At 34.3% G+C, this 25,774-nt stretch overlaps 3 protein-coding genes across 4 annotated transcripts; 2 read left to right on the top strand and 1 right to left on the bottom strand.

Annotated features, from left to right (window-relative positions):
* Positions 1 to 1,451: 1,451 nt before the first annotated feature.
* Positions 1,452 to 9,399, top strand: LOC110788304 (uncharacterized). Its single transcript, XM_056832862.1, has 14 exons — positions 1,452 to 1,640; positions 1,812 to 1,898; positions 1,998 to 2,322; positions 2,604 to 2,710; positions 2,799 to 2,954; positions 3,713 to 3,859; positions 3,950 to 4,319; positions 6,012 to 6,118; positions 6,701 to 6,787; positions 7,020 to 7,259; positions 7,347 to 7,502; positions 8,339 to 8,392; positions 8,493 to 8,639; positions 8,900 to 9,399. The coding sequence occupies exons 1-14, from the start codon at positions 1,482 to 1,484 to the stop codon at positions 9,263 to 9,265; spliced, it is 2,508 nt and encodes an 835-aa protein (XP_056688840.1). The 5' UTR covers positions 1,452 to 1,481; the 3' UTR covers positions 9,266 to 9,399.
* Positions 9,400 to 14,134: 4,735 nt separating this feature from the next.
* LOC110788303 (uncharacterized) lies at positions 14,135 to 16,645 on the top strand. The gene is made up of 6 exons (XM_056832861.1): positions 14,135 to 14,377; positions 14,468 to 14,719; positions 15,075 to 15,230; positions 15,312 to 15,362; positions 15,532 to 15,678; positions 16,286 to 16,645. The coding sequence occupies exons 1-6, from the start codon at positions 14,264 to 14,266 to the stop codon at positions 16,643 to 16,645; spliced, it is 1,080 nt and encodes a 359-aa protein (XP_056688839.1). The 5' UTR covers positions 14,135 to 14,263.
* A 716-nt stretch (positions 16,646 to 17,361) lies between these two features.
* Positions 17,362 to 24,318, bottom strand: LOC110788312 (dihydroxy-acid dehydratase, chloroplastic). Of its 2 annotated transcripts, XM_021992937.2 has the most exons (15): positions 24,102 to 24,318; positions 22,756 to 23,392; positions 22,157 to 22,228; positions 20,588 to 20,635; positions 19,941 to 20,095; positions 19,667 to 19,861; positions 19,477 to 19,588; positions 19,319 to 19,388; positions 19,171 to 19,229; positions 18,938 to 19,061; positions 18,573 to 18,643; positions 18,310 to 18,411; positions 18,116 to 18,196; positions 17,878 to 18,036; positions 17,362 to 17,702 (listed from the first exon to the last, which is right to left on the bottom strand). In XM_021992937.2, exons 2-15 carry the CDS (start codon positions 23,293 to 23,295, stop codon positions 17,652 to 17,654), a joined length of 1,839 nt encoding a protein of 612 aa, XP_021848629.1. In that variant the 5' UTR covers positions 23,296 to 23,392; positions 24,102 to 24,318; the 3' UTR covers positions 17,362 to 17,651. The 2 variants fall into 2 exon arrangements, with proteins under 2 accessions (XP_021848629.1, XP_021848630.1); XM_021992938.2 differs by lacking the exon at positions 18,310 to 18,411 and having other exon boundaries at positions 24,102 to 24,296.
* Positions 24,319 to 25,774: the final 1,456 nt, after the last annotated feature.

Genomic DNA, 25,774 nt, shown 5'->3' with positions numbered 1-25,774 from the left:
ACTAGAATCTTTCCCATTGCTTTGGTAAATACGTACTTCACATGTATTTGGCCATCCATAAAACTTGTGTATCGTTATTTGACACCCACATTTTCTAAAAACGCCCGCATTTAAAGAAGAAAAATTACGATTTTACCCTCGTAATGTTCATCCTCTCTAAAACTTTTCCCTATTTAATTTTTCAACTATGAAATTATATGCCAAGATGAGTTATTTAAGATGATTCATGAAAATTACATACCCAACATAGAATCAATTGAACGTTTATGAATTATGCTTATGTTTATATCAAGTATACCAAATTATATATCAAGCCCATTGATGTTTTTTAGTGCTCCCTAACTAAATATTAGGCATGCCTAATTTATATGTACGGTGTTAGGAAAAATAAGTTTTTAACTAATCATTTATTTGTTTAAAATTTTAACATATGTAAATCATTTCTATAAAAAAAAAAGAAGCATACAAGAAGGCTTATCCAAGATGTTGAACACAAATTAAATACTTAACTACGTAAAGTCAATTGAACTTCTTCTAACTCAAATACTCATTTGTATTGTGTAAGATCGACCTTCTCTGTCTCTATTCGAAATTTGAAACTCATATTCAAATTTCAATACTCCGTATAGATTACCCTATTCAATTTATCGTCTTTCTCAACCTCATTCATATTTTCATTGACTATTATCGTTACCTCCGTAGCTCCGATCAATCCAGCCGTTGTTTTACATATGCTTTTATTCACTTGAACAAAGTTCAAGTACGTAGCACAATATATGTAAAGAATACAAATAAAAGTAACTGTATTGTACTCATAATTATTATCGAGAATATCTATTGGATTACACTATAATAAATGAAAAATTCCAAAATAAGGATAGAACCATTTCAAATTACTTCCTCCGTTTCTGAAAGTTCTTTACGCTTAGGAATATGTGTCCAAAATATGAAAACTTTGACCGTAAATTCTCACTATTATATACATCAAAACGTTACATGTAAGATCTTGTTAGATTGGTCTCGATATGTATTTTCAGAATATCAACTTTTTATAATTTTTCCACATACGAAATTGGATATATTAGTATTTAAATATTGCATTGGAGTCCGTGCAAATAGTAACTGTAAAGAACATTCTGAAACGGAGGTAGTAATGCTTATTGTCCAAGTGGCCTTGTAAATAAAAGCTTTTGCTAATATTTATTTATATATTTTTTTTGGTGTTAGCACCCGGTTCACCCTTAGGGCTAATTCGGATTCGGGGCTAGTTCTAGGTGGATAGGTTCCAGTCCCCTCCCAATTGTTGTTGCGGGGGATCGAACACGAGTTCTCCCTACCAAGTTCAACCCCAATCACCATTGAACCAACAGGCAATTGGTAATATTTATTTATATATAAATGTATGCGTTATATTTTGCTTTCAAAACATCTTCACTCCTCAAGTAACTCAACACATAATTTCTGATCTTTGGTAAGATACAATGGATCAAATGGCGATACTTCTGTTAATGGTATTGGTTTTACTAGTAGTACCTTATAAGTTGGTACAAGGATCTGAAGCTGCATTGTCACTAGATCAAAATTTGTCCACGAAAATGCGACTTGAGCTTATCAACAAACCAGCAATTAAGAGTTTTGTGGTAAGTACATATAATAACAATGTTCCAGTTTATAATTTTGACACTATTTAAAATGGAGGAGATTTTTCTAAATTGATTCCAATATATAAGAAAAAACATATTCATGTGATGTTTTGTTTGATTCGTGTCATTGAATAACTCCAATTTCCCTTCATTTTCATGTTTGATTAGAGTCAGTACGGTGATATTTTGGATTGTGTGGAGATTCGAAAGCAACTTGCATTTGATCATCCTTTGCTAAAGAATCACTCAATACAGGTTTTATATATCATCAGTTCCCAATTTTTGTCATTTGATATATAGCATGATTTACAATTGATCTACTCCGTAATTGCTTAACCTATGATGTAAGTGCAGATGAAACCTAATTTCGATACTTTGGAACGACGAAAAATGAATGACAAATCTTCATCAGTGTTGACGCTTTCACAACTTTTACCAAAGAACATGAGATGTCCGAAAGGAACAGTCCTCGTCAAAAGAATCCAAGAGGAAGATCTTATCATGGAGAAATTCTCAAATTCGTTAGGCCGGATGCGGATCACATTTCCAACTTCTAATAATTCTTCTAACTTTGTTTACCCTAATGATGATCCACAAATGGTCCATGAAGTAAATTTTTTTTCTTTTTCTTTTTTAATGATCAATTTTGATTTTGAACATTGTTGTTTGATAAGCCCTTGTTAGTTGTTAGGGCTACACTATTGTACCCCGACCTTGTGGTTAAAGATGTTGTGGGTGGGATCGGAACTAGGCAAAATGCTTTGACCCTAAACGGGCCTGGTCCTCATCGAGCCTACATGTTACATACTAGACTGAGATGGGCCAGAATTTTAAAAAATGTGGCCCAGACACGACCCAAGACCACGACACAATTTCATTCTTTTTAACGTGTTTTTTCACTCAATTTAACGTGATTTTGTTGTGTCGTGCTTTTTTTTTTTAAAAAAAATTGCCTGACAGTGACAGCCAACGGCCCACGACTTCGTGCTCATGCCTGGTCGGACCGTGCCTTTTCATATTGGGCTGAACGGTCTGGGTCCGGCCCAATGTCATATTTTGTTGTGGTGGTCTGTCTATACCAACACGTATGAACCACCATGGCACCATTATCATGCCTAAAGCTAAAAGTTGGGAAATTTTTAATATAATGTGCAGATTGCGGCTCTTGTAACATCGACCCAAAACACAGGAGCAGCAGGCATAATAAACCTATGGAACCCAGGGGTGAAACCAGGCCAATATAGTGATGCTTCTTTCTTCGTTATAAGTGAGGATGGTTCAGTTGGTAACGGTATAGTTACAGGTTGGGCGGTAAGTGCTACTACGTACTAATTAATTACGAAGTATTATGTTTAATAATGTACGTACTTAATAATTTGACTAGTATTTCACAACCAATAATTAACTCTAGTCCCTTTCACAATTTGTTGTTCCATATACCCCTTTTAATTACGTATATATGTATGTATCTCAAATGATTGAAATTTTACAGGTGAATCCATCATTATACTCCGACTCCAGTACTAGACTGTATACATATTGGACGGTAAAGTGTTATATGCCTATATCAATTTTATATCGAAGTATTATCTTTTACACTTTTATATCACACTGAGCTTTTTCTCCGTCTCACTTTACTTATTACCTCATATGACCAAATCTTTTACTTCACATTTTTTGCTTGTTGGTCAAATAAAGCAAATAAAATAAATGTGACGGATGTAGTAATATAATACTCCCTCTGTCCCGAAATACTCCCAACGATTTGACTGGACACGCTTGTCAATGTACAATTTTGACCACCAATATCTTTATCTACACATTATATAAAAACTTATAAAATATTAATATTTTGAAAATATATATTAAAGTGAAGCCAACAATATAATATATACTAACATTTGTTTTCATATACTTGAAATAAAATAGGGACAAAGTGAATTATGTGAATAGTGCAAAAAATTAAACCGTTTTGACTATTCCGGGACGGAGGTAGTACTCCGTACGTACTACATGTATACATAGTATGTTGTTTATACATTTGACGTGACTTGAAAATAAAATTGCAGAGAGATAGCGGGAAGAGCACAGGTTGTAACAATGCACTATGTCCAGGTTTCGTACAAACTAGTCAACAAGTCACCCTAGGCCAAGTTTTAAGTCCTATATCACGCAGATCTAGTCACCAATACTTCGTAGACCTTACCATACAACAGGTTATCCAAATTAATCCCAACTTTCAATTAACGTACTCGAAATTAACCTTATCACGTACTTACCTATATGCTCGATCGTCGTACGTGTAGGATGTAAAGACGAAGAATTGGTTTCTTTTATTCGGAAACGACACCGTCGGATATTGGCCGAAGGAGCTGTTTACGACGTTAGCGAACGGGGCGACGAAAGCGGGTTGGGGTGGTGAAATTCAAAGCCCGATGACGGAGCCACTTCCTGCAATGGGAAGTGGTCATTTCTCAGCGGAAAATTATGCGAGAGCTTGTCTTATGAAGTGGCTAAAGTTAAGTTGTCCACAAGGTTTTCCTGATACGAAAGATTTGAAATATCTTATGACAAGGCCTAAATGTTACGACATTTGGTATGGGAAATCTACTCGTATCGTTGATGAAGAAACTGCTGATTGGGGGAATTTTATCTACTTTGGTGGACCCCTTGGTTGTAAATATGGAGTATAAAAATAAATGTATGATTAATTATTAAATTAGAATATATGTTTTCTTCTTTAATTAGTACGGAGTATTAGTATTATTCCTGATTTAATCCTAATATAATGTTGGAGAATGCAAAATTAAAATGGGCAACTAGGAATACTTTGCATCAATCTCACGTAATCAAAACCATTGACAAAAGACTGGTACTACTTCTCCGGTTCTCCCATTCTGCAAAACTGGAATTATATGCACGTGATTGATTGGTGTTTCAATTTTAAAAAACACATGATCGACAACCATTTTAAAGTTTAAAAATAAATAAATAAATATTGACCGACTTGATATGGAGTACGTAGTTTTGTATATAAGAACACAAAAAACAACTAACATTATCTCATAGATTTTATCCTGCAAAAACGAGCTGAGCCGAGTCGAGTCTAATTATCGAGTACTACCCTGTTTTTGTTCATATTCATTTAATTTAGACGAACTGGAGCCCAATCTCGAGTTTTCAATCGAGCTCAAAAATCTGTTCAAGTTCAGTTCGTTTACGAGATTTTGCGTTCGTGAACGTCTCATGAACACCTCGTTTATTATTCGGGCCGAATTTATAAACGAGCTTTGCGCTTTAGAATTTAACCATTTGAAAATATAATTTTGAATGTGCACTAATTTTGCCTTAATTTTAAATTCAAAATATTTTTATTCTATGATATTTTTGTTTGAATGTTAAAAGTCAAAATACTTTTTTTTATCTATAATAATAATAAAAAAATTTATGTATGGCAAATTTGATTATGAACACAAATAGACGAGCTTGTTCATGAACCTAAATGACCGAGCATGCATATGTTCATGTTCAAACTCGTTTATTAAACGAGCTTCAAAAGTTGTTCAAGCTCGACTCATTTTATTAAATAAATGAGTTTTAACTGAGGCCGAACCCGATTATTTTATTGAGAGTTTCGGCTCATTCGCTATTTGTAATTTAACAAAGTATAATTATTGAACATAACCATTTAATCACAATATATGACTATTACTATGTACGTAGTAGTAGTATATAAGTTTTGTCTTTGAGAGTTGTGATGACTATTACTATGTACGTAGTAGTAGTATATAAGTTTTGTCTTTGAGAGTTGTGATTCCCCTATTCCTCATCATAAATGTCATATTAATTTTTTGGGAAAACATTAAAATCTCAAGAGATACCTAAGTTATGAACAAAAATCTGAAGAGGAAGGAAATCACTTTAGTGTTGGACCATATCAAAATTTAAAGATATGTCCTAATAAAGTCGGACGCATTTGGTGACAAATCAAAGAATTATTACGATTAAAAAACGAAATTTGGAAATTAATTTTAACAAATCTATAAAACTACCAAGTTTATCAACCTCATTATTTATTAGTACTCACATTTCTTGTTATTGTTCACATTGTTTGCCTCAATACTGGTTAGCTTTCCAATTAGGTAGTATTCTGTATTTGACTATTTGATTTGTTTCCTAAACTTTATCTTAAAATATAGAAAAAATATTCCAAAAATAAATTGTTAATAACTATTTATTTATCTTTCTACACAAATATATACTACTATACTCATAGATTGATAATTTTTCTTATATTTGTTACCATGATGAGGATCCACGTTGTCATGGAAGGAAGATTAATGATCTTCTTAGCTTTGTTATTGTTAGCGACCAATTTGGTAAATGGATTAGAAGCAACATCATCACAAGATGAGAAATCAAGGGTTAATAATTATCTTCAGGTCATCAACAAGCCATCAATCAAAAGTTTCATGGTACGTAAGGCCTCTAGCTAGTATTGTACGCTCCTCCTATTTATACTCCCATCGTCCCTTTTTTTTTTTTTTTTTTTTTTTTTTTTTTTTTAAATTTTTTTTATTGGGTTCTACTACGAGGAGTTCCCACCGCCTTCGGCGAGTGGACTAATCTCCCGCGGGAGTTTGCATGGGTACCTCGATGGGCAGCATCCCTCCCAATTAAGATTTTTTCTATTTCCAAGACTCGAACCCGAAACCTTGGTTAAGGAGCAAGATACCCTTAACCACTCATGCCAACCTCAATTGGTACCCATCGTCCCTTATTAACGTACATATTATGATTCTGGAGTTGAAACGGATACCCACCTCTTAATATATGTTATGATTCTGGAGTTGAAACGGGTACCCACCTCTTAATATATTGTGGGTCTTACTAATAGTACGTGATATTGTTAAATAATTAATGAGTAAAGATATATGTTTCGAATTATGAAAACATATAATTACGATTATTGGGAGGAATAATTAGCATGACTTTGAATTGTATGCTTAATTAATCACTTTAATTTTTATTTTTTTGCCCTTTTTGTTGTTGACCAGACGAAGAATGGTGACATTTTGGATTGTGTGGAGATTAATAAACAATTTGCATTCGACCATCCGTTACTTAAGAATCACTCAATACAGGTTTGTTCATTTCTTGACTCACTCTGACTTTTTCATGGTAACATTAAAACACGTGTTGTTATTTTCACCTGATTTTTGTATGCAAATTACAATAATATTTCTAGTCCATTAAAATTGAATTTTTTTTAATCGAATTATGAACTCGTTTTAATTGAATCTAAGTTTATGACCGAGTTGAAGAGATCTAGAACATGACAAAAGTTTTGGTAATTATACCCCAATTTACATACAGATGAAACCTAATTTCAAGGTCTCTAAGCAAACAACATCAACTGGTCAGTCTTCAAAAATATTAACGCCTTCACACCTTGTACCAAAACATATGAGATGTCCAAGAGGAAGTGTTCTTATCAAAAGGATCCAAGACGAAGATCTTGCACTACAGAAATACTCTTCATTTTCAGGGATGAAATTTTCGACTACAAATTCTGTTACCGCCGCTAGCAATTACGACGCTCCTCCTGGATACCAAGTACGTGGAAATGATCGAATACCAATTAAGTTCATACAATTAAGCTTATTTATCATCTCTAATCCATGAATTAATTTATGTTGGCAGACTGCAGCAGTTATATCACCTACGCCGAACATGGGAGCATCCGGCGTAATTAACGTGTGGAGTCCTGATGTAATACAGGGTCAATTATCAAACGCTGCTGTTTTTGTTTCCAGTGATGATGCTTCCGGTGTTAATGGTGTTGCTGCCGGCTGGGCGGTAATTCACTCTTACTTTCTTAATTTCTTACATATATATACTACTTCATACACGTATAGATCACCTGTCAAAAACCGACCCGAAAACACTGGATCTTGAACAAGATTTTGTGACCCATAACCCGATTTTATCCGAACCTGAAAACTCCCAAAAGTAATGGGTCAAAAGCCGACCGAAGAATTCTTTATATTTATAGTAATAAATGAGATTACGAAGAATTTTAAGCACATTAAACATGTTGTTGTTACTACTTACTATTGTTGGGTGTAATATGATTTTAATTTGAATTATACAGTGGTTGAATTTGACTAAATATAAATTTGATGTGTATGAAAATTTGTTAATTTATGCATATAGTTTGTATAGGTATTATTACCCAAATTAATGAAAACATAATATGTGTTTTTAATTCTCTCAACCCGTTGTTTCGACCCGAACCCGAAAGTTCTAGATCTTGAACAAACATTTGTAAACCCAAAAGTAACTTTTTTTATAACCCGAACCCGAAAGTGGCCGACGAAATAACCCGAAGGTATTTTTTTATAACCCGATCCGACTGACTCGTTTAAAAGGTCTAGTCACATACCAATATACCATAAAATAATTTTAGTTCCTGAACAATGTCATCGTTCAAGAATTACAACTGAAATTGCTTGATCAAGTGCTCGATCACTCATAATGTGCAAAATCTTATACAGTTGGCCGTGTATTTTTTTGGATGGTACCTCGTGATAAGTTATTGTAATTCCATCTCATCATATATTGTTGTTGTTTTTCTTTAATTTCTGTATCCTAATAATTGTTTGTGTCTAATACTCTCAACTAATACATTTCAGGTAAGTCCCTCTATGTTCGGCCAGAACTCTTCTCGGTTAGTTGGATACTGGACAGTAAGTATTTCCAACTTTCTATCTCGATCTAGAAAGCACTAATAATATGTTAATTTTCTTGATAAATCCGAAATTACTTCACCATATTCAAATATTGCAGAAAGACGGTGGGAAGAGCACAGGTTGTTTCAATGGATTGTGTCCAGGATTTGTACAAATTAGTCAAAAGGTTACCCTTGGCGTTCTTGTACAACCTGTATCTACCTATAACGGTGATCAATATTTTATGAAAATTTCCATTAAACAGGTAATCCAATTTCTTCTTTATAAATACACAAATTCTTCTAAATTACTCTCCGAAAAATAACTAACTGTCATACCACATGACATGTCCTTCATCTCCTATTCACATGGGACTCTCTTTTGAAATATATATGTATAAAAATATGTAATCATTGTAGGATTATTAGATTTGTAACATGTGACCATTTTTTTAGATCTAACATGTGATCTAACATGTGACCTAATTAGTAACGTCGTGTATTATTATTATTATTATTGGCACAGGAAGTAAATACGAAAAACTGGTGGCTATTTTACGGGGACGAAGGTGTTGGATATTGGCCAAAGGAGTTGTTCGGAACCCTAGCGAACGGTGCAGCAAGAGCAGGTTGGGGAGGAGAAATATCAAACCTAGCAACGGCGCCTGCACCGGGAATGGGAAGTGGTCATTTCCCAGAAGAAGGACCTAAAAAAGCTTGTGTGATATATGGGCTAACATTGTATGGTAGTGTGATACCTAAAGAAAATGAATTTACTACGACATTAAGCAAGCCTAATTGTTACAGGGCTATTTATGCTGGTATTGCTGCTGGTGAATTTGGTCGTTATATGTACTTTGGTGGACCTCCAGATTGTACATCTTTAACTTAATACTTGTATCAAGCTACTCATATATACTTGATTAGTTTCAATCTTACAATTACTTTATCAGGAAAATATTACACCGATGTTATATGTACACTCTGGGATAAGACTGTCATTGGACATGGTCAATATAGTGTCAAACTTATAACACAATAATTTTGAAAATTAAAATATATTTTACTATATACTAAAAGAGACACCAGGAATGACACGTGTCAATTCCTGGTGCGATTTTTCTCCGTCAGAAACCACTTTCCCAAAAAAAGTGTATCTGTTTTATTTTATTTTATTCTCTACCTTTTTTTTATAAACTATTTATGTATGGAAACAAAATTTAGTTTATAAATTATGGCAATAATAGATACGACGTAATAATAATTATTTTAAATGGGTAATATTTTAGTCAAATCGCTATATTAATAATGAAAAATATATCACTCAATATTTTGGTAAAATTACCATATTAGCATTATAAATATGCACATTAGATGAATAAATTTAAACGAGTATGTTAAAAATGTTATAACTATCCAATAGTTTGGGAGATAAACAGTTAAATATTTTGTGAAAAAAATTATCAAAATCCGTGCGTGCACGGGATCTAATCTAGTAGTTATGATATAAGAGAATTATGTGTCTAGCTTCTATTCACTTAAATTCGCACACAGCTTTTTTTTGTTTTTTTTTCCTTGCTCGTTTATTAGCAATAATTTTAAAAATTAAAATAGTTATGATATAAGAGAATTATGTGTCTAGTCCATGTGCTCTTGGTACTCCATAAACAAGCTTATCCAATTTGCGATTTTACTTTAAATTAGAAAGGTTTGTCTGAATAGGATTGTAACATCGAGACGTAAGGTTTTACGTATTTTGTGGAAGTGAGATTATATTATAAATTTATAAACTCTTAATTTACCCATTTTCACCTTCAATTTTTTTTTTTTTTTTTTTTTACCCATTTTCAAATAGACTCCAAACTTAAGATTAAGGGTCCGTTCTATTCACCTGATTTCCACTTACTTTTCCTGAACTTATCTTATCTGAACTTATCTGAACTTAACTGAACTTATCTGAACTTATTAGAACTTATCAAAACTTATTTTAGTTATAAATTGTACTTGGTCAACCCTTATTTTTCCTGAACTGAACTTATCTGAACTTAACTGAACTTATCTGAACTTATTTTTCCTGAAATAAGTGGAAATAAGGTGAACAGAACAGGGCCTAAAGTATTTAGGTAATTACTCATCTAATAGGCGGGGAATCATTATATACTCATCATGTATACTAACCTTTTTAATATACTTTTATAAGTAAGCAACATTTATGGCGTATCAACTTTTCATTGTTGGATTAGATCGTTGCATTAAAAGATCGTAAAATTGTATTATGATTCTAGTACTTTAAGTTTTTATCTTAATAGAATCATATCGTAAGATTTTATAATTAAAATTCTACTCAAGATTTGAATTAATCACGTATTTTATGATCACAAGTAGAATAAGATTCAAATATCGAGTCACAATTTAACAACATGCCTATAAGTTTGCTTATAGGCTATAGGCATGCAATGAACAATTATGACTACTAATATTATTAAAAAAAAAACGTAAAAGAAAATTCACTGTCAGTTTTTAGTTTTATGATTTTCAAAACCTTTTTAGTTTTATGATTTTCAAAACCTTATAATTTAGGTTGAATTATGAATTCAAAATTTGTTGTCCCTATAATACTCCCGTTGAAATTAAAATTGCAACAGAAAACTGAAAATTACATTTTTTTTCCTTCTAAAAACTAAAAACTGAAAACAAAAAAAATGATACTCGATCCCTCACTATTTTTTAGGAGTTACATGTTGACCGGCACAAGTATTAAGGAAGCATAGTTGAATTTGATAGAATAATGATGCAAGTTGAGTAGTTGATAATAAATAATGAAAAAAAAAAAACCAAGTATGATGTAAAAGTTACGGAAAATGAAATTATTTATGATTTAAGTTGTCTCATAAGAAAGTCAAAAATAATAAACAATTGAGGAGTGGGTGTAAAATTATCAAAAATAAAATTGTGACATCTAAAAAAATAAGGTCAAAAGTAGTAACTGTGATTCCTAAAAAAAATATGGAGGGAGTACCAAACATACATTTAAGTTTAGAGTTGGCAACACCTAATCCAACTCGCCAACCCAATTCGAACTCAACCCAATAATAAAGGGTTGAGTTAAAATTTTCTACCTGTTTAATTAAATGGATCAACCCAACCCGTTTAATTAAATGGATTGGATTGGATTAGATTGAGATTTTTAACCCCAAAAAAACCCCATAACCCATTTAACTAATTGAATAAGATGAATCCGTATAAAAATTTAGTTTTGGGTATTTTTAGATTTAAAAAATTATAAATATGAACTACGTATAAACTAAGACGTAGCCGTCATCACTCATCTACCTACTTTTCTCTCTCCATATTTATCTTCCCTACCTCATTTCAAATATATATTCTTAACTTAGATTTATTCTCTATGTACGTATTATCTACATCAACAAATAAAGCAACCGAGTTATGGTCATTTTCTAAACACGGAGTAACAATGAATGAAGACGAGAAAAAATAAATAATAAGCAGATTGGGTTGAGTTGAGAATTTCAATCCATTTAAATAAACAGGTCGAGTTGAAAAATCTCAACCCATTTATTAGTGCGTCAACCTAATTCCGACCCAACTACCCAACCTGTTACAGGCTCTACTTAAGTTCATGGAATCAAGGGAACAAATATAAAAATCCAAAAAAGAAGTAAATGATTTTGGTGTTGGGTCTGTATATTCATTTAATGACTCTTTATTCCTAATAAAGGAAAATACAATTAGTAACATATCAAAAAAGATTACTAGCCGTTTTTCGAGCCGGACCAATATATAATTTGTTGTATGTCATCGACGTTGTTGGTATGGCCAATAATTTAATTTAATATAATATTGGTTAAATACAATTTGACAAATATGGAGAAAACTTTGTTGATTATGTTAGTTTTGCTACAACTAGGTATGAATTTGATACAAGGATTAGAAGAAGAACCATTTCAAGATGAAAAAATTATGGCAAGAAGGCGACTCGAGCTAATAAATAAGCCAGCCATCAAGAGTTTTCAGGTATGTTAATCTTAAAATCGTAACATTCTTTTATTGTGTTTTGACTTCATCAGTCCCTATACTTTTTCCTCCCCCTTTATATACTTTAGGGGTTTTTCCAAGTTAGTATTAGTATACTTGGCAGCGCTTGACCAAGCTCCTAAATCTTGATATCTACTAGTAAGTTATTGTTTAAACTCGTAAAAACTGGTTTTATGAAATTGGTTTTTTTTGGTGGTGTAAGATGATGAAACAATAGTAATCTAGGAGAAACAATGGATGAGACACAAGTGTCACACAACTAGAAAAACTGACAAGACCAGAAAACCCGACTTGAACTGATCGATCCCGTAACTGATGTGACCCGAAAGTTTTGTAAAACAGGTAACCCGAAACCCGACCTGTACCGACCCGAAAAAACTGATAACCGATTTAACTCCGATTTTGTATGACCCGAATCCGAACCCGACACCCGACCGAAAGATTACCGATAACCGACTTCACCTGACCGAACAATGATCCGAACCCGATTCGATACCCAACCCGACAATGCCCTTAACCAGATTTTCACCACATAATTAACCTGTTGGTGACTCGACCCGTGTAGTAAATATTTTACGCTTGAATATTTTGAGATGACCAAATTCTTTATTGACTAGATCATAACCCATCTGAGAGTGAACCTGATCTAACTTTTAACCGACACGAAAATTATCCAATCCGAACTTGACCCCAAACCCGAGATTAACTACTACAAACCCGATTATATAAGACCCAAACTCAAAATTGAACTCGACTCAAACATGGCTCGACCCGAACCCGACTTGTAACCGAAATGGGAAAAAATCCGACATGACCCGACCGAAAACCACCCGAACCCAACCCGACCTGCACCCGAGTGATAAAGTGACCCGACATAACCCGACCTGATCATGACTCGAGACCTGAAATAACCCGACCCGGACCCAATGACATGTTTTGGCAGCTCTACACACTACACACACATTAAATGAAAGATATTTGCATACAATTGGTCATCTATTCCCTCTATTGTTAAATGTTAATTTTGATAGTTACGTACACTCAAATTTCATTCGGGGTGCATCAATGTATAACCACGTACACTCAAATTTCAATTGGGCAAACAGCTTTCGGAATTCTTTTTTGCTTATTTTGTTTGCAAATGGTAATGAAATGAGACAATGAATCTCATACTTGATTCTTTTAGTTGGCATACCTCGAGATTTTAAGCACTATTCACGTAAGTTATTTGACTTCACTTCATGATTTACGTAGTATATACGAAGTATATACTTAAAAGAAAACACATTTTATGATAAGGTCTTGTTAGATGGGTTTCAATTTTAATTTTCAAATATAAACTTTTTTAGAACTTATTCTTATTGGTAATAGAAGATTTACTAAATGTTAGAAATCATGCATTGCCAAACATGCCTAAGAATATTGTGTCAACTTATATGAAACGGGGGAAGTATGAAATTAAAATTGCCAATTGGACAAAAAAAAATCTAAAATAAAATAAAATTTAAGTTCAACAATTATTTTTATGGAGGCATGTGGCCCACAGGGGACAAGCTCTGTACGATGTATGGAAGCACTCAACCGTCAACACGACATGACACAAGCAAGACCGTGCTTAAGAGTTAAAGTACAATATTGTGATATTCCCATTCAAATTAAATACACCATATACCATATCGATTTATTGAATTTTTGTCCACAAATAAAGGAAAACTATTTTCTCCATGATGTTGAAAATTATTTTACGTTTTCCGTTGAAATAAACGGACACTATATGTGTAGTTTCGTAAAATTTATGAACATTTAGTGCAATATGTGTGATTAGTAATCATACATGTTACCTTTTTTCGTTGTCAACCAGACGAAGAATGGTGACATCCTGGATTGTGTGGAGATCAATAAGCAATTTGCATTTGACAATCCATTACTTCGAAATCACACAATACAGGTTTGTTCATTAATTTTTCATTCTTGCGTTTGTTATTAATTTGACATATATTATAGTCTTAAGATTTGCTGATTCCAAATTTACACACAGATGAAACCTAACTTCAAGGTCTCCAAGCAAACAACATCAACTGCCCGTTCTTTTACAATATTGTCACCTTCACAACTTCTACCGAAAAGCATAAGATGTCCCAGAGGTACTGTTGTTGTTAGAAGGATTCAAGAGGTGGAACTAATTGCCATGGATAAATTCTCACCATTGTTAGGAACAACCACATTTTCGACTACAAATAAATCTTCCCACTCTACCACCCCAGACGAGGAATTATTACCTGGATACCAAGTAAGTAAAAATTCCAAAAAAAAAAAAAAAAAAAGATGGAAATTAATTGGCTAAATCAACAGTGACTTCTGTCCATGTGAGATGCAAGTAATCATTATCAATTAACAGTGAGAATTTACGGTCAAAGTTTTTATACTTTGGACACACTTTCCAAAGCGTAAAAAACTTTCAGAAACGGAATAGTAGATTTTATGCTTTGTTGGTACTGACAAATCCTATAACAAACTGATTAGAAACAAGAGCCCAGTTGTGTCCATTTTAGACGTAATAATGGACGCAACGGACTATTGTACGTCCAAGATTTCCTCGACGTTTTACTAGAAGTTGTTATAAATATGAAAGTGTTGTTGTGCAGATTGCAAATCTTGTAGCATCAACCAACAACGTAGGAGTATCTGCCGTTATTAACGTATGGACTCCTGACGTCATAACTGAAGAATTCTCAGAGGTTTCTGCTTTTGTTGCAACTGATGATGGTGCCGCTAGTAATGTTATTCAAGTAGGCTGGTTGGTACGTAACATTTCTTGCCTTAAAAACGTAAATGCCAATGTACATAGTAACTGACCATTTCGACAAATGAATATTTTTCAGGTACATCCCATGTTATACCAGAACACCACTAGGCTTTATGCGTACTGGACCGTAAGTATTCCAATCTTTAATTTTTGTTTTCACCTATATAAGTTATAAGTACGTTACGTTATTAATAACGTAACATAAGATATACGTAGTACTACGTACATAGTATCTGTATATATTCACCTTAGATTTAATCTCGAAAAATTACTTTTATGATTTACGAATATTGCAGAAAGATAGTGGGAAAAGCACAGGGTGTTTCAATGGATTTTGTCCAGGATTTGTACAAGTCAGTCAAGAGACTCCTCTTGGCGTAGCCCTAACACCAGTATCAACGTATTCAGGCCGTCAATATTTTATGGCAATAACCATTCAACAGGTACTTAATATCATTATTAGTTTCCCTGATAATTAAGGAGGGCCTCCTAACCTTTATTTATAAAGTAAATAACACGTATTTGTCCTTACAATAAGATAATTGGTTACATAATCCTCTACAGATGTGCATTTTCCAAATTAATGTGCTCTTTGATCCTCTTCAGGCAGTCGTGGGATCGACCATGATTTTCGAGTGACTTTGATACCATGACAAATTTTACTCGAGCCTATAAGGAAAATCTGACCATGTACAAGCTATTTAATTAAGATTCTATTGTAAAATCAATTAGGTTGTGTAGCCTACTAAACTTACTTGGTTAACTAAACATCTGAGAGTTCAGTTTGGTTAAACACCATTCACTTCGGTTCATTTCAACCAAATACAATCTAAAAGAATAGAACCCTTGTTGCTTTTGACAGAAATAGATTAATTTCGAAATCCTAAAGATAAAACTTGAAACTCACAAAGATTGTCCCATAAAAAGTCAACTATGGTATGGCTTTCATACAAAAAAGTCAAATTGGCTTTTTTCATGTTTGATTCTGGAATCTTTACTAGAAACAAGATCAAAATCTAATGTTGTCCTAATAGTCTAATACTGAAACAGGACAAAGATACAAAGAACTGGTGGGTTTTGATAGGTGACAAGCAAATAGGATATTATCCAAAGGAGCTGTTCAGTACGATGGCGAACGGGGCGACAAGAGGTGGTTGGGGAGGAGAAATATACAGCATATCAACGCATGCCTCTCCGCCGATGGGAAATGGTCATTTCCCAGAAGAAGGATATTCAAAATCTTGCCTTATATCAAGGCTAAACTTGGTAGGTCAAGACTTCCCTAATAATACATCTCTACGCGTAGGATCAAGTATACCAGATTGTTACAAGGCTATATATAATGGAGATGTTGGAGGTGACTTTGGACATAATATGTTTGTTGGCGGACCTGCAAATTGTTGGGAGTGACTCTAATCTAGACATCATGATACTCGTACGTGTTACGTGTTACGTCTTCTTTCAATGGATCGATCGATTCTTGATCGAGGATATTGACATTGTCATACAATAATTCTTCTGTTTGATGATTCATTTTTTGAAGAATATTTACGAGGTACTCGTGTCTATATTAGCAACTAGCTAATTTAGTTGGTTGACATCCACAAATGATTTAGATCGATCGAACTCTGTAAAACATAACCAATCTTAAGGATTAGAAGTTACAAGAAAGCAAATAAAGTGTAGCTAGCCATTCAATCTCATCCATAACAATATAACTAAAACGCGCCTAGAACTCTAGATACATAATGAAGGATTGGTGGCATTGGCAATGAGCTAGCTAGGAACGTCATCTCTGATACCACCATAAACTCACCAAGTCATACATAAGCCCACCCAAGAGAAGAATTTGACCACATATAAGTCTGACGAGATTCCATCCTAAAACCAATTGGTGATAGGTAATCTCCCTCTATTTCTTTCATATAAGACAATTAGTTACAACTTACACGTGGGTTAATTTTCTAAACACCAACAGAGGCTACCCCAACGATGTGAGGGGGCCATCTCCTAGAAGAAGCATATGATTCTCAAAAGCTTGTATGATAAATGGACTAAGCTTGGTTATGCTAGAAAATTTTCCTAGTGAAAAAATCTCAATTAATCATCTTAAATACAAGACAAGATTTTGATTTTTTTGTAAAATATTGAGGCCCTCAAACTTAAAAATATTTGGATATACAACAATATTATTCAATACTACATACATACGGAGCAACACGTACGTGACACTTACTACTTATATACAGGGAAGCCATTTGCTTCTACCTTCATTTTATTTTTTTCATGGGCATATCTTATCAATATATAATCGTACATATGACAACATACAACAAAGGAAACCGTAAAACTTACAGTAGTTCTCGAAGAGTATTCGATGCATGCAGTTTCCACAACTCGATTCCATGCTGCTATTCTATTCATCAGTTACGCAACCCCTGGAAGCTGACTGGACATTCTTGATGTACTACAATGAAGAAAACAACTATCAGCAAGCAAAATAAAAGCCCTTATAATTTGTTAGGGAAAAATGGTAGGAAAATTATATGGGAACACCAAAACTTATATCAAGTTGATCATATTTATCTTTCAATTAATTTCCATCAAAGTTATTGGCAGAAATTCAACATAGTTGCATGTACCTTGTACAAGACTCCTTTATTTGCCTTGAAAGGAGGTGGACTCCATTTCTCCCTTCGCTCTCTGATCTCCTCTCCTGTTAAATGAACATCCATTCCCCTCTTTAGAACATCAATTGTAATAATATCTCCATTTTTAATGAAAGCGATTGGTCCACCCTCCTGCAAAAATCAGAACATATTGTTAATTACAGTACTGTATAGAGCTGAGATTGCTTCAGAAGATTGAAAAGACAGATACCTGTGCTTCTGGACACACATGACCAACAACAAACCCGTGTGAAGCTCCTGAGAATCTTCCATCTGTTAACAGAGCCACATCCTGCAAAATTTAAAAGAACAATTGAACAAAATGAAATATCATTGACCATCAATGGAAACATGATGAAATAGAAGATGATATATTGTAAATTTGTAATGGTTGCATTATTATACTTTTCCGAGGCCAGCTCCAACTATTGCACTAGTTGGTGTCAACATTTCAGGCATGCCTGGTCCGCCTTTAGGCCCCTCGCCCCTAATAACGACAACCTTTCCCTGGAAAGTAGTACTCATAGAATTGGCCAATGAATTGCAGACATTTGATAAATCAAAAGACAAAAGCAGGCAAGAAAATATATTTAAGCACTACAACAAAATTTCAAGTTTGGAATGAAAAGCATTACGGCATTTATTAAAAGAAAATGCAGCATAGAAACCTTAAAGCTTTGAGGGTCCTCTGAAATGGCAGCAACCATAGCTTCTTCTCCATCAAAAACAAATGCCGGACCTGATTTCATGCAATCAGTTAGTATCTTTTCTTGACAAACGGCTTGTTTCGTGTAGGCAGTATTGAATGGTTGTAGTCTTCATGAACTTATATGTCACTAACTTCGTAAGGAAATTCCCATGTCAGTATAAAATGCAACTCTATCCCAAACATGTACTTTCTTCATAACTTTCCATTTCCCCTTAATAATCACATGAGACTTTCCCAACAGATTACGTTATAACTGCCTACTAAACGGGTAGAAAATGTAATTTCTTCCAACAAGTAATAAACATTAAAGAAAAATGACAGTACCAGAGAAATACAATCCTTCTTTTCCAGTAATTTTTGCTACAGAACCCTCTGGAGCAAGGTTACCATACAATATCTGGATATGTCCTGTTTGCTTGATGGGGTTTGACTGGGACCGTATTATTTGCTGAATATACCACCAGATGTATGAAAGACTTAAAATTATATTTTAAACCGAAAATACTTATCTGATTAAACATCCAAGAAAATTCACACTATACATTTATACTTCATACCTGACCTTCAGCCAGGGCTGGGAAGAGCTTGGCATTCTCGGCCAGTGTTTTCCCCGTAACTTGACAAGATGACAGAGAAAAAGAGTGAATAAGGGATCCATAATTGCATTTTGAGAATATGCACTACTAATGATATTAATACATATACCAGTAATGCAATCCCCATCCAAGTATCCCAGTTCAAGAAGGTGGCGAATCACTGCAGGAGTACCACCAATCTGCATTGGCCCACGCAAAAGAAGAAATCATAGACTATCCTCACAAAAGTGGTTGGACATATTTAACTGAGAGAAGCTATAAACTTACCTTGTGTAAATCTTCCATGACATATTTACCACTCGGCTTAAGATCGGCAAGCAGTGGAATCTTATCACTAACCTTCTGAAAGTCATTGAGAGTCAAATCTAGACCAACAGACCTGCAAAAGAAAACATTAACCCTGTTAGAAATTTTTAGTTCTAAGCAAGGGACGAAATGTGGGGGCAATGGCTCTAACCTAGCAATGGCAATCAGATGGAGTACAGCATTTGTAGACCCACCTAGGGCCATAACCATAACCATTGCATTGCGCAGAGAATTCTCGGTTATTATGTCTCGTGGTCTTAAGTCCATCTTCAGTAAATCAAGGATATATTTTCCAGCAAGACGGCATTCATCCAACTTTAGAGGGTCTTCGGCTGGTGTTGAAGAACTTAGAAGGGAACCGAAAAGAAACATCAGAAATCCGTGCATAGTAATTCCACATAGAATTACATGTTGATATAGTGTACCTGTACGGAAGAGTCATTCCCATTGTCTCAATAGCAGATGCCATGGTATTGGCTGTATACATTCCACCACATGCCCCTGCTCCAGGACAGGCATTTCGGACAACATCCATTCTCTGTTCGTCAGTAATAGCTCCGCTAACATACTCCCCATAACACTATTGCACAGAAGGGGGGTAAATGTGAAAATACTGGACACAAGGTAAAGTGCAGGAGCTTAAAGTTCGCTTCACCATATATGGAGATGGATACAAATTTAGTTGAAAACCAAAGAGATAACTGAAAAAACCTACAGCCAAGAGACAGTAACAGAAAAATATTCATATGGTCTAGATACCAGGTAAAAAAAATACATCAGGAAGTCCAAATGACTACCAGTGTTAAAAGCAGATGACGTAAATCCAGACATGGAATTCTAACATGTTAATTTAATACAAATATAAAGCCATTAACAGATTAACTTTTACTTTACAAAGTTGTGTTCATATAGGTAGCAATGAAAGACTGTATCTATTCGATAAGTAAAGACAACTTATAAATATGCAACAGAAAATACTATAAGCCATGTTACAGCAAATATTTTGGCTTCAAATAGGACAACCTTGATGAAATTCACAAATACTCCGCAATTAAAGTGAAAAATAAGATACCTCTAAAGCTTTTGCAATATCAAAGGTACGTCCTTGAAAATGAGCAGGCTGCAACTCAGAACAAAAACCAACCATCAGTTTCTGGTCCTAGCGTCATTCTGATAAAGAGACATTGATGTATAAAAGCTAACCATGAGTTCGTGATTCTAGTATCATTCTAAAACAGAGACATTTGTCATCAATAGATAGATAACTGCATGGCACTTACATACAAATTTCATTGGCTACAAAACTCGTTCATTAACCTTGGAAATTACATCATTGATAGGTAGATATTCTAGTCTGATTTATTATATTCTACTACAAATACATGCGATGTGTCAGGCACAGTTCACTCATTTAGTTTGTTGCTAGCCTGCTATAAAAAGCCAGCCCCGTGTTCAGATAATGTGCACAATATGGTCATGCATCAAGTCATCAACAAAATATTAAGTGAAGCAACCTTTCTATTGCCCAGCTACTCACTATCTAAGGTTTGAAGATAACTAATATCATTTCAACAATATGTTTCAGTAGGAAATATCTTGAGATGTCCAAAGAGCAGGGTTCATAACTTTTTCCAACATATGTTTAACTACTGATACTCATTTGTTGGTGGTAGAGATTATTCAGAAAGCCTTAAGGATGTAAGCTGAGGAGTGTGAGGCGGAGAGCTACTCCATGATACTTGGCATGACAGTGCAAGAAGTGGCACAGCCATACACAGAACAGTATCTACTGCCAGAGTGCCGGGAGTTTTACTGACAGGTTTGCTGCCTCGTACCACTGGATTTTTGCAGCAGTCCTGTTCTACGGATCTTTAACACGATTATACACCTATTAAAACCCTATTGTATTATGTTAATTTACAGCCATAAATATAATCACAAGGATTAAAGAGTTAGAGGACGAGAGTAACTGAGGCAACAGAGGAATTCTCATCACCTTATATACATCATCAAATACATCCAAAATAAAGTTCCTATTGCATTATACTGTGGTTAATCTTGCTATTCTCAGCTACTCAAGTAAAATCCTTGTCTTGTAAATATTTCCTGATTTTGTGTTGCGGCGTTTCTATTATTACTTGAGTGTACTATTTGGATTGCCACAATCCTTGAACTACTTTCAACAGACAGAGTCCATACACATAAATGGGAACAATCCAGAGAAGAACAGGAGAAGCACAACTTAAAAGGGAAACTAGCCATTACTATTTCAATTTCAAGCAGAGATAAACACGATGATGCAGGAAGGAAAGAGACAGCTAACTGCTGGAGTCTCTACACAATAATGTTGGGGCCAGGGAATATCAACCTGTTAGAAAATAAGAGCGAATGGGCTAAAGTCCAAACAACTTATCTTTAAAGGAGCAAAGCTGGACTTCTCTAATAACAATAACAGAGTAAAGTTGTTGAAACCCTTTTTAAATGGAAGGTGTAACCATTTCTTGAAGGAGTAAAGTTGAAAAAAAAACACTAAAATAGAAAGTTAACCCTTTCTTTGGGACCGCAAGTCCAACTTGAAAAATAAGTCTAATAGGTAAAGTTTAGGAGCAAGCTAGAACGACATCAAGAATGTAGGGCAAACCTTGATAGTACCGCCGTATATCATGATACTTGGCCTATTGAGACGCCCCATAGCCATGATAGTACCTGGCATCTGCATACTATTGCAATCAGTAACAGACCAAACAATATCATGTACCACCTTACTGCATAGCAAATTTATTGAAAATTTCAGATATCAACAGACATAATTACTGTATCGAAATTGCAATAAGAAAGAATCACAAGCACATAATTTTGGACGAGTAACAGCTGAAATTTCTCAAGATCCAAATCCAACAAGATAACTTGCCTGAGAACAAGATTATTGAATCAAATATATGCCATAAAACAGTTAGCTGACAACAATCACAAATAACCATGAGACAGATTGTTAAACAAACATAAAAAACCACCAAGCACCAGTCTTTCACCAAAGCCCAAATCATGAAGATTGCAAATGACCAAAAAATGATCATAGAAATAACTCAGAATCAGATCATAGAAATGATCTCACATCAACACATATAAGTATCTGAACAAGAATTTACGACAAAAGGAAAAGAAATACAGTATAAAAATAACACAATCAGAATAAAATAGAGATAGCTGTTTAGGAAGAATAATTAGTCAAATGCTTACATTTTTATCACACCCAGGAACGGAGATGTTGCCATCATACCATTGAGCAGACATAACAGTCTCAATACTGTCAGCAATCAGATCTCGAGACTGCAAACTGTAACGCATCCCACTTGTACCCATTGAAATGGCATCACTAACACCAACAGTATTGAACCTAAACCCAATCAATCCAGCATCCGTAACTCCTTCTTTTACAGCTTCTGCCAAGCTTAATAGATGCATATTACAAGTGTTACCCTCATACCAAACTGATGAAATACCAATCTGGGGTTTCTGCATGTCATCATCGGAAAGTCCAATTCCATACAGAACAGCTTGTGAAGCACCTTGAGACTTAGGTTCAGTAATGCGAGAGCTGTACTTGTTGAGCTTAAGTGAGGAATCGGACATCTCAGAAGGCGGTCTTTGAGTAGTCGGGGTCGAAGGTACAGACGATGCTCTTACAGAAAGACATCTTACAGGAATGACTACCCTTTTTGAGACATTTGGGGTTGAAAGGTTTAAGCTTGAATACGGTGTTATTAGAGAAGCTTGCATTGTTGCTTAATTAGAGTCAAGTGCTTCAATTCACAAGCAAAGTGGGATTGCAAATGCAGCCAATAGATTGCCAATTGCATATGCTGGAATTATATTTCTGAGATCAAAATACAATGAAGGTAATAAATTACAAAGTAGAACACATAATTGAACAAAATTATTATTATCATTATAGATATGATTCAATTTGCAATCGGTAGAAGGTACACCCGGTTGCATGTAGATCAAATCATATTTTAGCTTAAAGGAACATATTGTTAATAAAAAGAACATATTATCAAAAGAGATTCAATTAACCATTAAGGGAATTTAAATCTTCACTTGAATAAATTGATGTACCTTCTTGTGATACAGATGCATAGAAACAAAATCGGACTACATAAGAAATACACAGTTCCACAATTCTACTTAACTGAAGCCCAAATAATTAGAAATTCTAATCATTATTCCATAATTCACTCCATCTAGAATTAGAAATTCTCAAATAAATCAATACAACCCCACTTTATTTTTCTTCAAAATTAGTTTCAAATAGTTAATGCAAAGTTCATTTCTCCAACAATCACTTAAACAATGAAAACCCCAGTTAAATAAATTCTAAGCTTTACAAAGTAGATGCAATTAACATACATGAAAAACAATAGATGGTGATGATAAAGATAAAATCTTTAATCAAAAAATTTAGTAGACTACATGAATATGATCAATAAGCAGAGAACATAGACATGAATGATATGTCAAAATTAAAAATTTTAAAGAGAAACAAAAAAAACGTGAGAGAGCTAAGGAAGAAGAGAGGAACTGACAGGGGAGTGATACCGTCACCGGAGAAGGTCGCCGGGGAAACTGACAAACTGATGCGCGGCACCGACCGCCAAACTAAAAATAAATCAAAATTTTAAAAGTCTTGTTTTGTTTTGAGGGGGCTGAGACTCTGAGAGTGGGTCAGTGGGGTTGTTTGAATTGAGAGGGGAGCAAAATGTGAACATATCTACCAAGTTTGGTTCACCAGCTCTTTTCGTCACAACTACTCCCTCCATATTTTATTTTAGTCACAATTATTATTTTCGACCGTTAATTTTTAGCAGTCACAAATAACTCAGAATTATTATTTTTAGCAGTCACAAATAACTCACAATTATAATTTTCGGCCATTATTTTTTAGCATTCACAAATAACTCACGATTATTATTTTCGGCCGTTAATTTTTATGAGACACATTTTACTTTTGTTAATTTTACATCTACTTTTCAATTTTTTTTATTTTTTATTTTATACTTTTCTATGACCCGCTTAAATCATAGCTAATTTTATTTTTGGTAACTTTTACACCCGGATTATTTTTTATACGGAATATTTTTATTGTCAACTATCCCACTTACATCATTATTATATGAAATTCAATTATGCTTCCTTAATACTTGTGTGTTGTGTCTGTCAATATATGTATATGAAATTCAATTCACTTTCGTTTACTTAATCTATTGAAAGTAGGCCAAACCATATTGTTATGTGTGCCTTGAATCTTCCTTGAAGGATGTTAGGGTGTTATTGTCTGAATTCAAATGGACATATCTCATGATCTACTCATTAGATTGAGTTGATTCAAGTTGGAGGTGAAAGCTTGGCTCAATAGCTTTCCAACGCCTGGTCATAAGCTCATTTTGGATGAGAAATGAGGGAGTTATAACTGTTTTACGAGAAGCTGTCATGCAGCAGGGGAAGTTCGGCCGAACCTGCTGGAGGGTCGGCCGAACCTGAAGTCAGTAGCTATGATTTTGGAGGTTCGGCCGGACTTTGGGTAAGTTCGGATGAACCTACTGGAAGTTCGGCCGAACTCTTAGAATGTTCGGCCGAACTTGAAGAGAATCAGGAACTATGTTTTTGGAGGTTCGTCCGAACTTTTTGGTAAGTTCGGCCGAACCTGACCTTGGTTCGGTCGAACCCTTTGAAGGTTCGACCGAACTATGCGGGTAATCTGTTTTCTTCTCCGCACGGTACAATCGACGTGGCCTTTTCTTGTCCCTTAGATTGGTTTGATGTCTAACACTATAAATACCAAATGTAATGAGATTTTCAGAATTAAGAGAGAGAAACACAAGTGAGGTTGAAACCCTAGATCTAAGAATTCTCTCTTCTTCACCTTTGAGAATTCCTCTTTGTAATCCTTTCTCCATTGAAGAGTAATACAAGCTCCAAACCCTCCCCCATGGTGGATGTAGCTCATTGAAGAGTGAACCACCTTAAATCTTTGTGTGTGTTTTTAATTTCTTTAATTATTTATTCTCATTATTCAAACATCAAATTGTCATACAAATCAACATTCAAGCCTAAAAGGTCCTTTATTTATAACACATATCATTGCAGAACGAAACAATCAACTACTATAGTACACAATAAGTGAATAAGATACTGCCGGAGTATAAGATAAAATAAATACGAGTAACATAATACTCCGTAAGTACTAATATGCTTTAAA

The sequence above is a fragment of the Spinacia oleracea genome, chromosome 6 (assembly GCF_020520425.1).
Source record: "Spinacia oleracea cultivar Varoflay chromosome 6, BTI_SOV_V1, whole genome shotgun sequence".
NCBI lineage: Eukaryota > Viridiplantae > Streptophyta > Magnoliopsida > Caryophyllales > Amaranthaceae > Spinacia > Spinacia oleracea.
The sequence above is the reverse complement of the archived record's forward strand: the minus strand, read 5'-3'. Positions and strand labels throughout refer to the sequence as shown.

What these genes read in the sequence shown, in the direction of transcription:
- LOC110788304 (XM_056832862.1), top strand. Translation starts at nt 1,482, where the DNA reads ATGGATCAAATGGCGATACTTCTGTTAATGGTATTGGTTTTACTAGTA. An exon ending in TAGACCTTACCATACAACAG is followed by an intron (nt 3,860 to 3,949) that starts GTTATCCAAATT and finishes TCGTACGTGTAG; the next exon opens with GATGTAAAGACGAAGAATTG. An exon ending in GTGTTGCTGCCGGCTGGGCG is followed by an intron (nt 7,503 to 8,338) that starts GTAATTCACTCT and finishes AATACATTTCAG; the next exon opens with GTAAGTCCCTCTATGTTCGG.
- LOC110788303 (XM_056832861.1), top strand. Translation starts at nt 14,264, where the DNA reads ATGTTACCTTTTTTCGTTGTCAACCAGACGAAGAATGGTGACATCCTG. An exon ending in GGCTTTATGCGTACTGGACC is followed by an intron (nt 15,363 to 15,531) that starts GTAAGTATTCCA and finishes CGAATATTGCAG; the next exon opens with AAAGATAGTGGGAAAAGCAC. An exon ending in TGGCAATAACCATTCAACAG is followed by an intron (nt 15,679 to 16,285) that starts GTACTTAATATC and finishes ATACTGAAACAG; the next exon opens with GACAAAGATACAAAGAACTG.
- LOC110788312 (XM_021992937.2), bottom strand. Translation starts at nt 23,295, where the DNA reads ATGCAAGCTTCTCTAATAACACCGTATTCAAGCTTAAACCTTTCAACC. An exon ending in TATACGGCGGTACTATCAAG is followed by an intron (nt 20,636 to 22,156) that starts GTTTGCCCTACA and finishes TCTGAGTTGCAG; the next exon opens with CCTGCTCATTTTCAAGGACG. An exon ending in ATAAAGGAGTCTTGTACAAG is followed by an intron (nt 17,703 to 17,877) that starts GTACATGCAACT and finishes TCTTCATTGTAG; the next exon opens with TACATCAAGAATGTCCAGTC.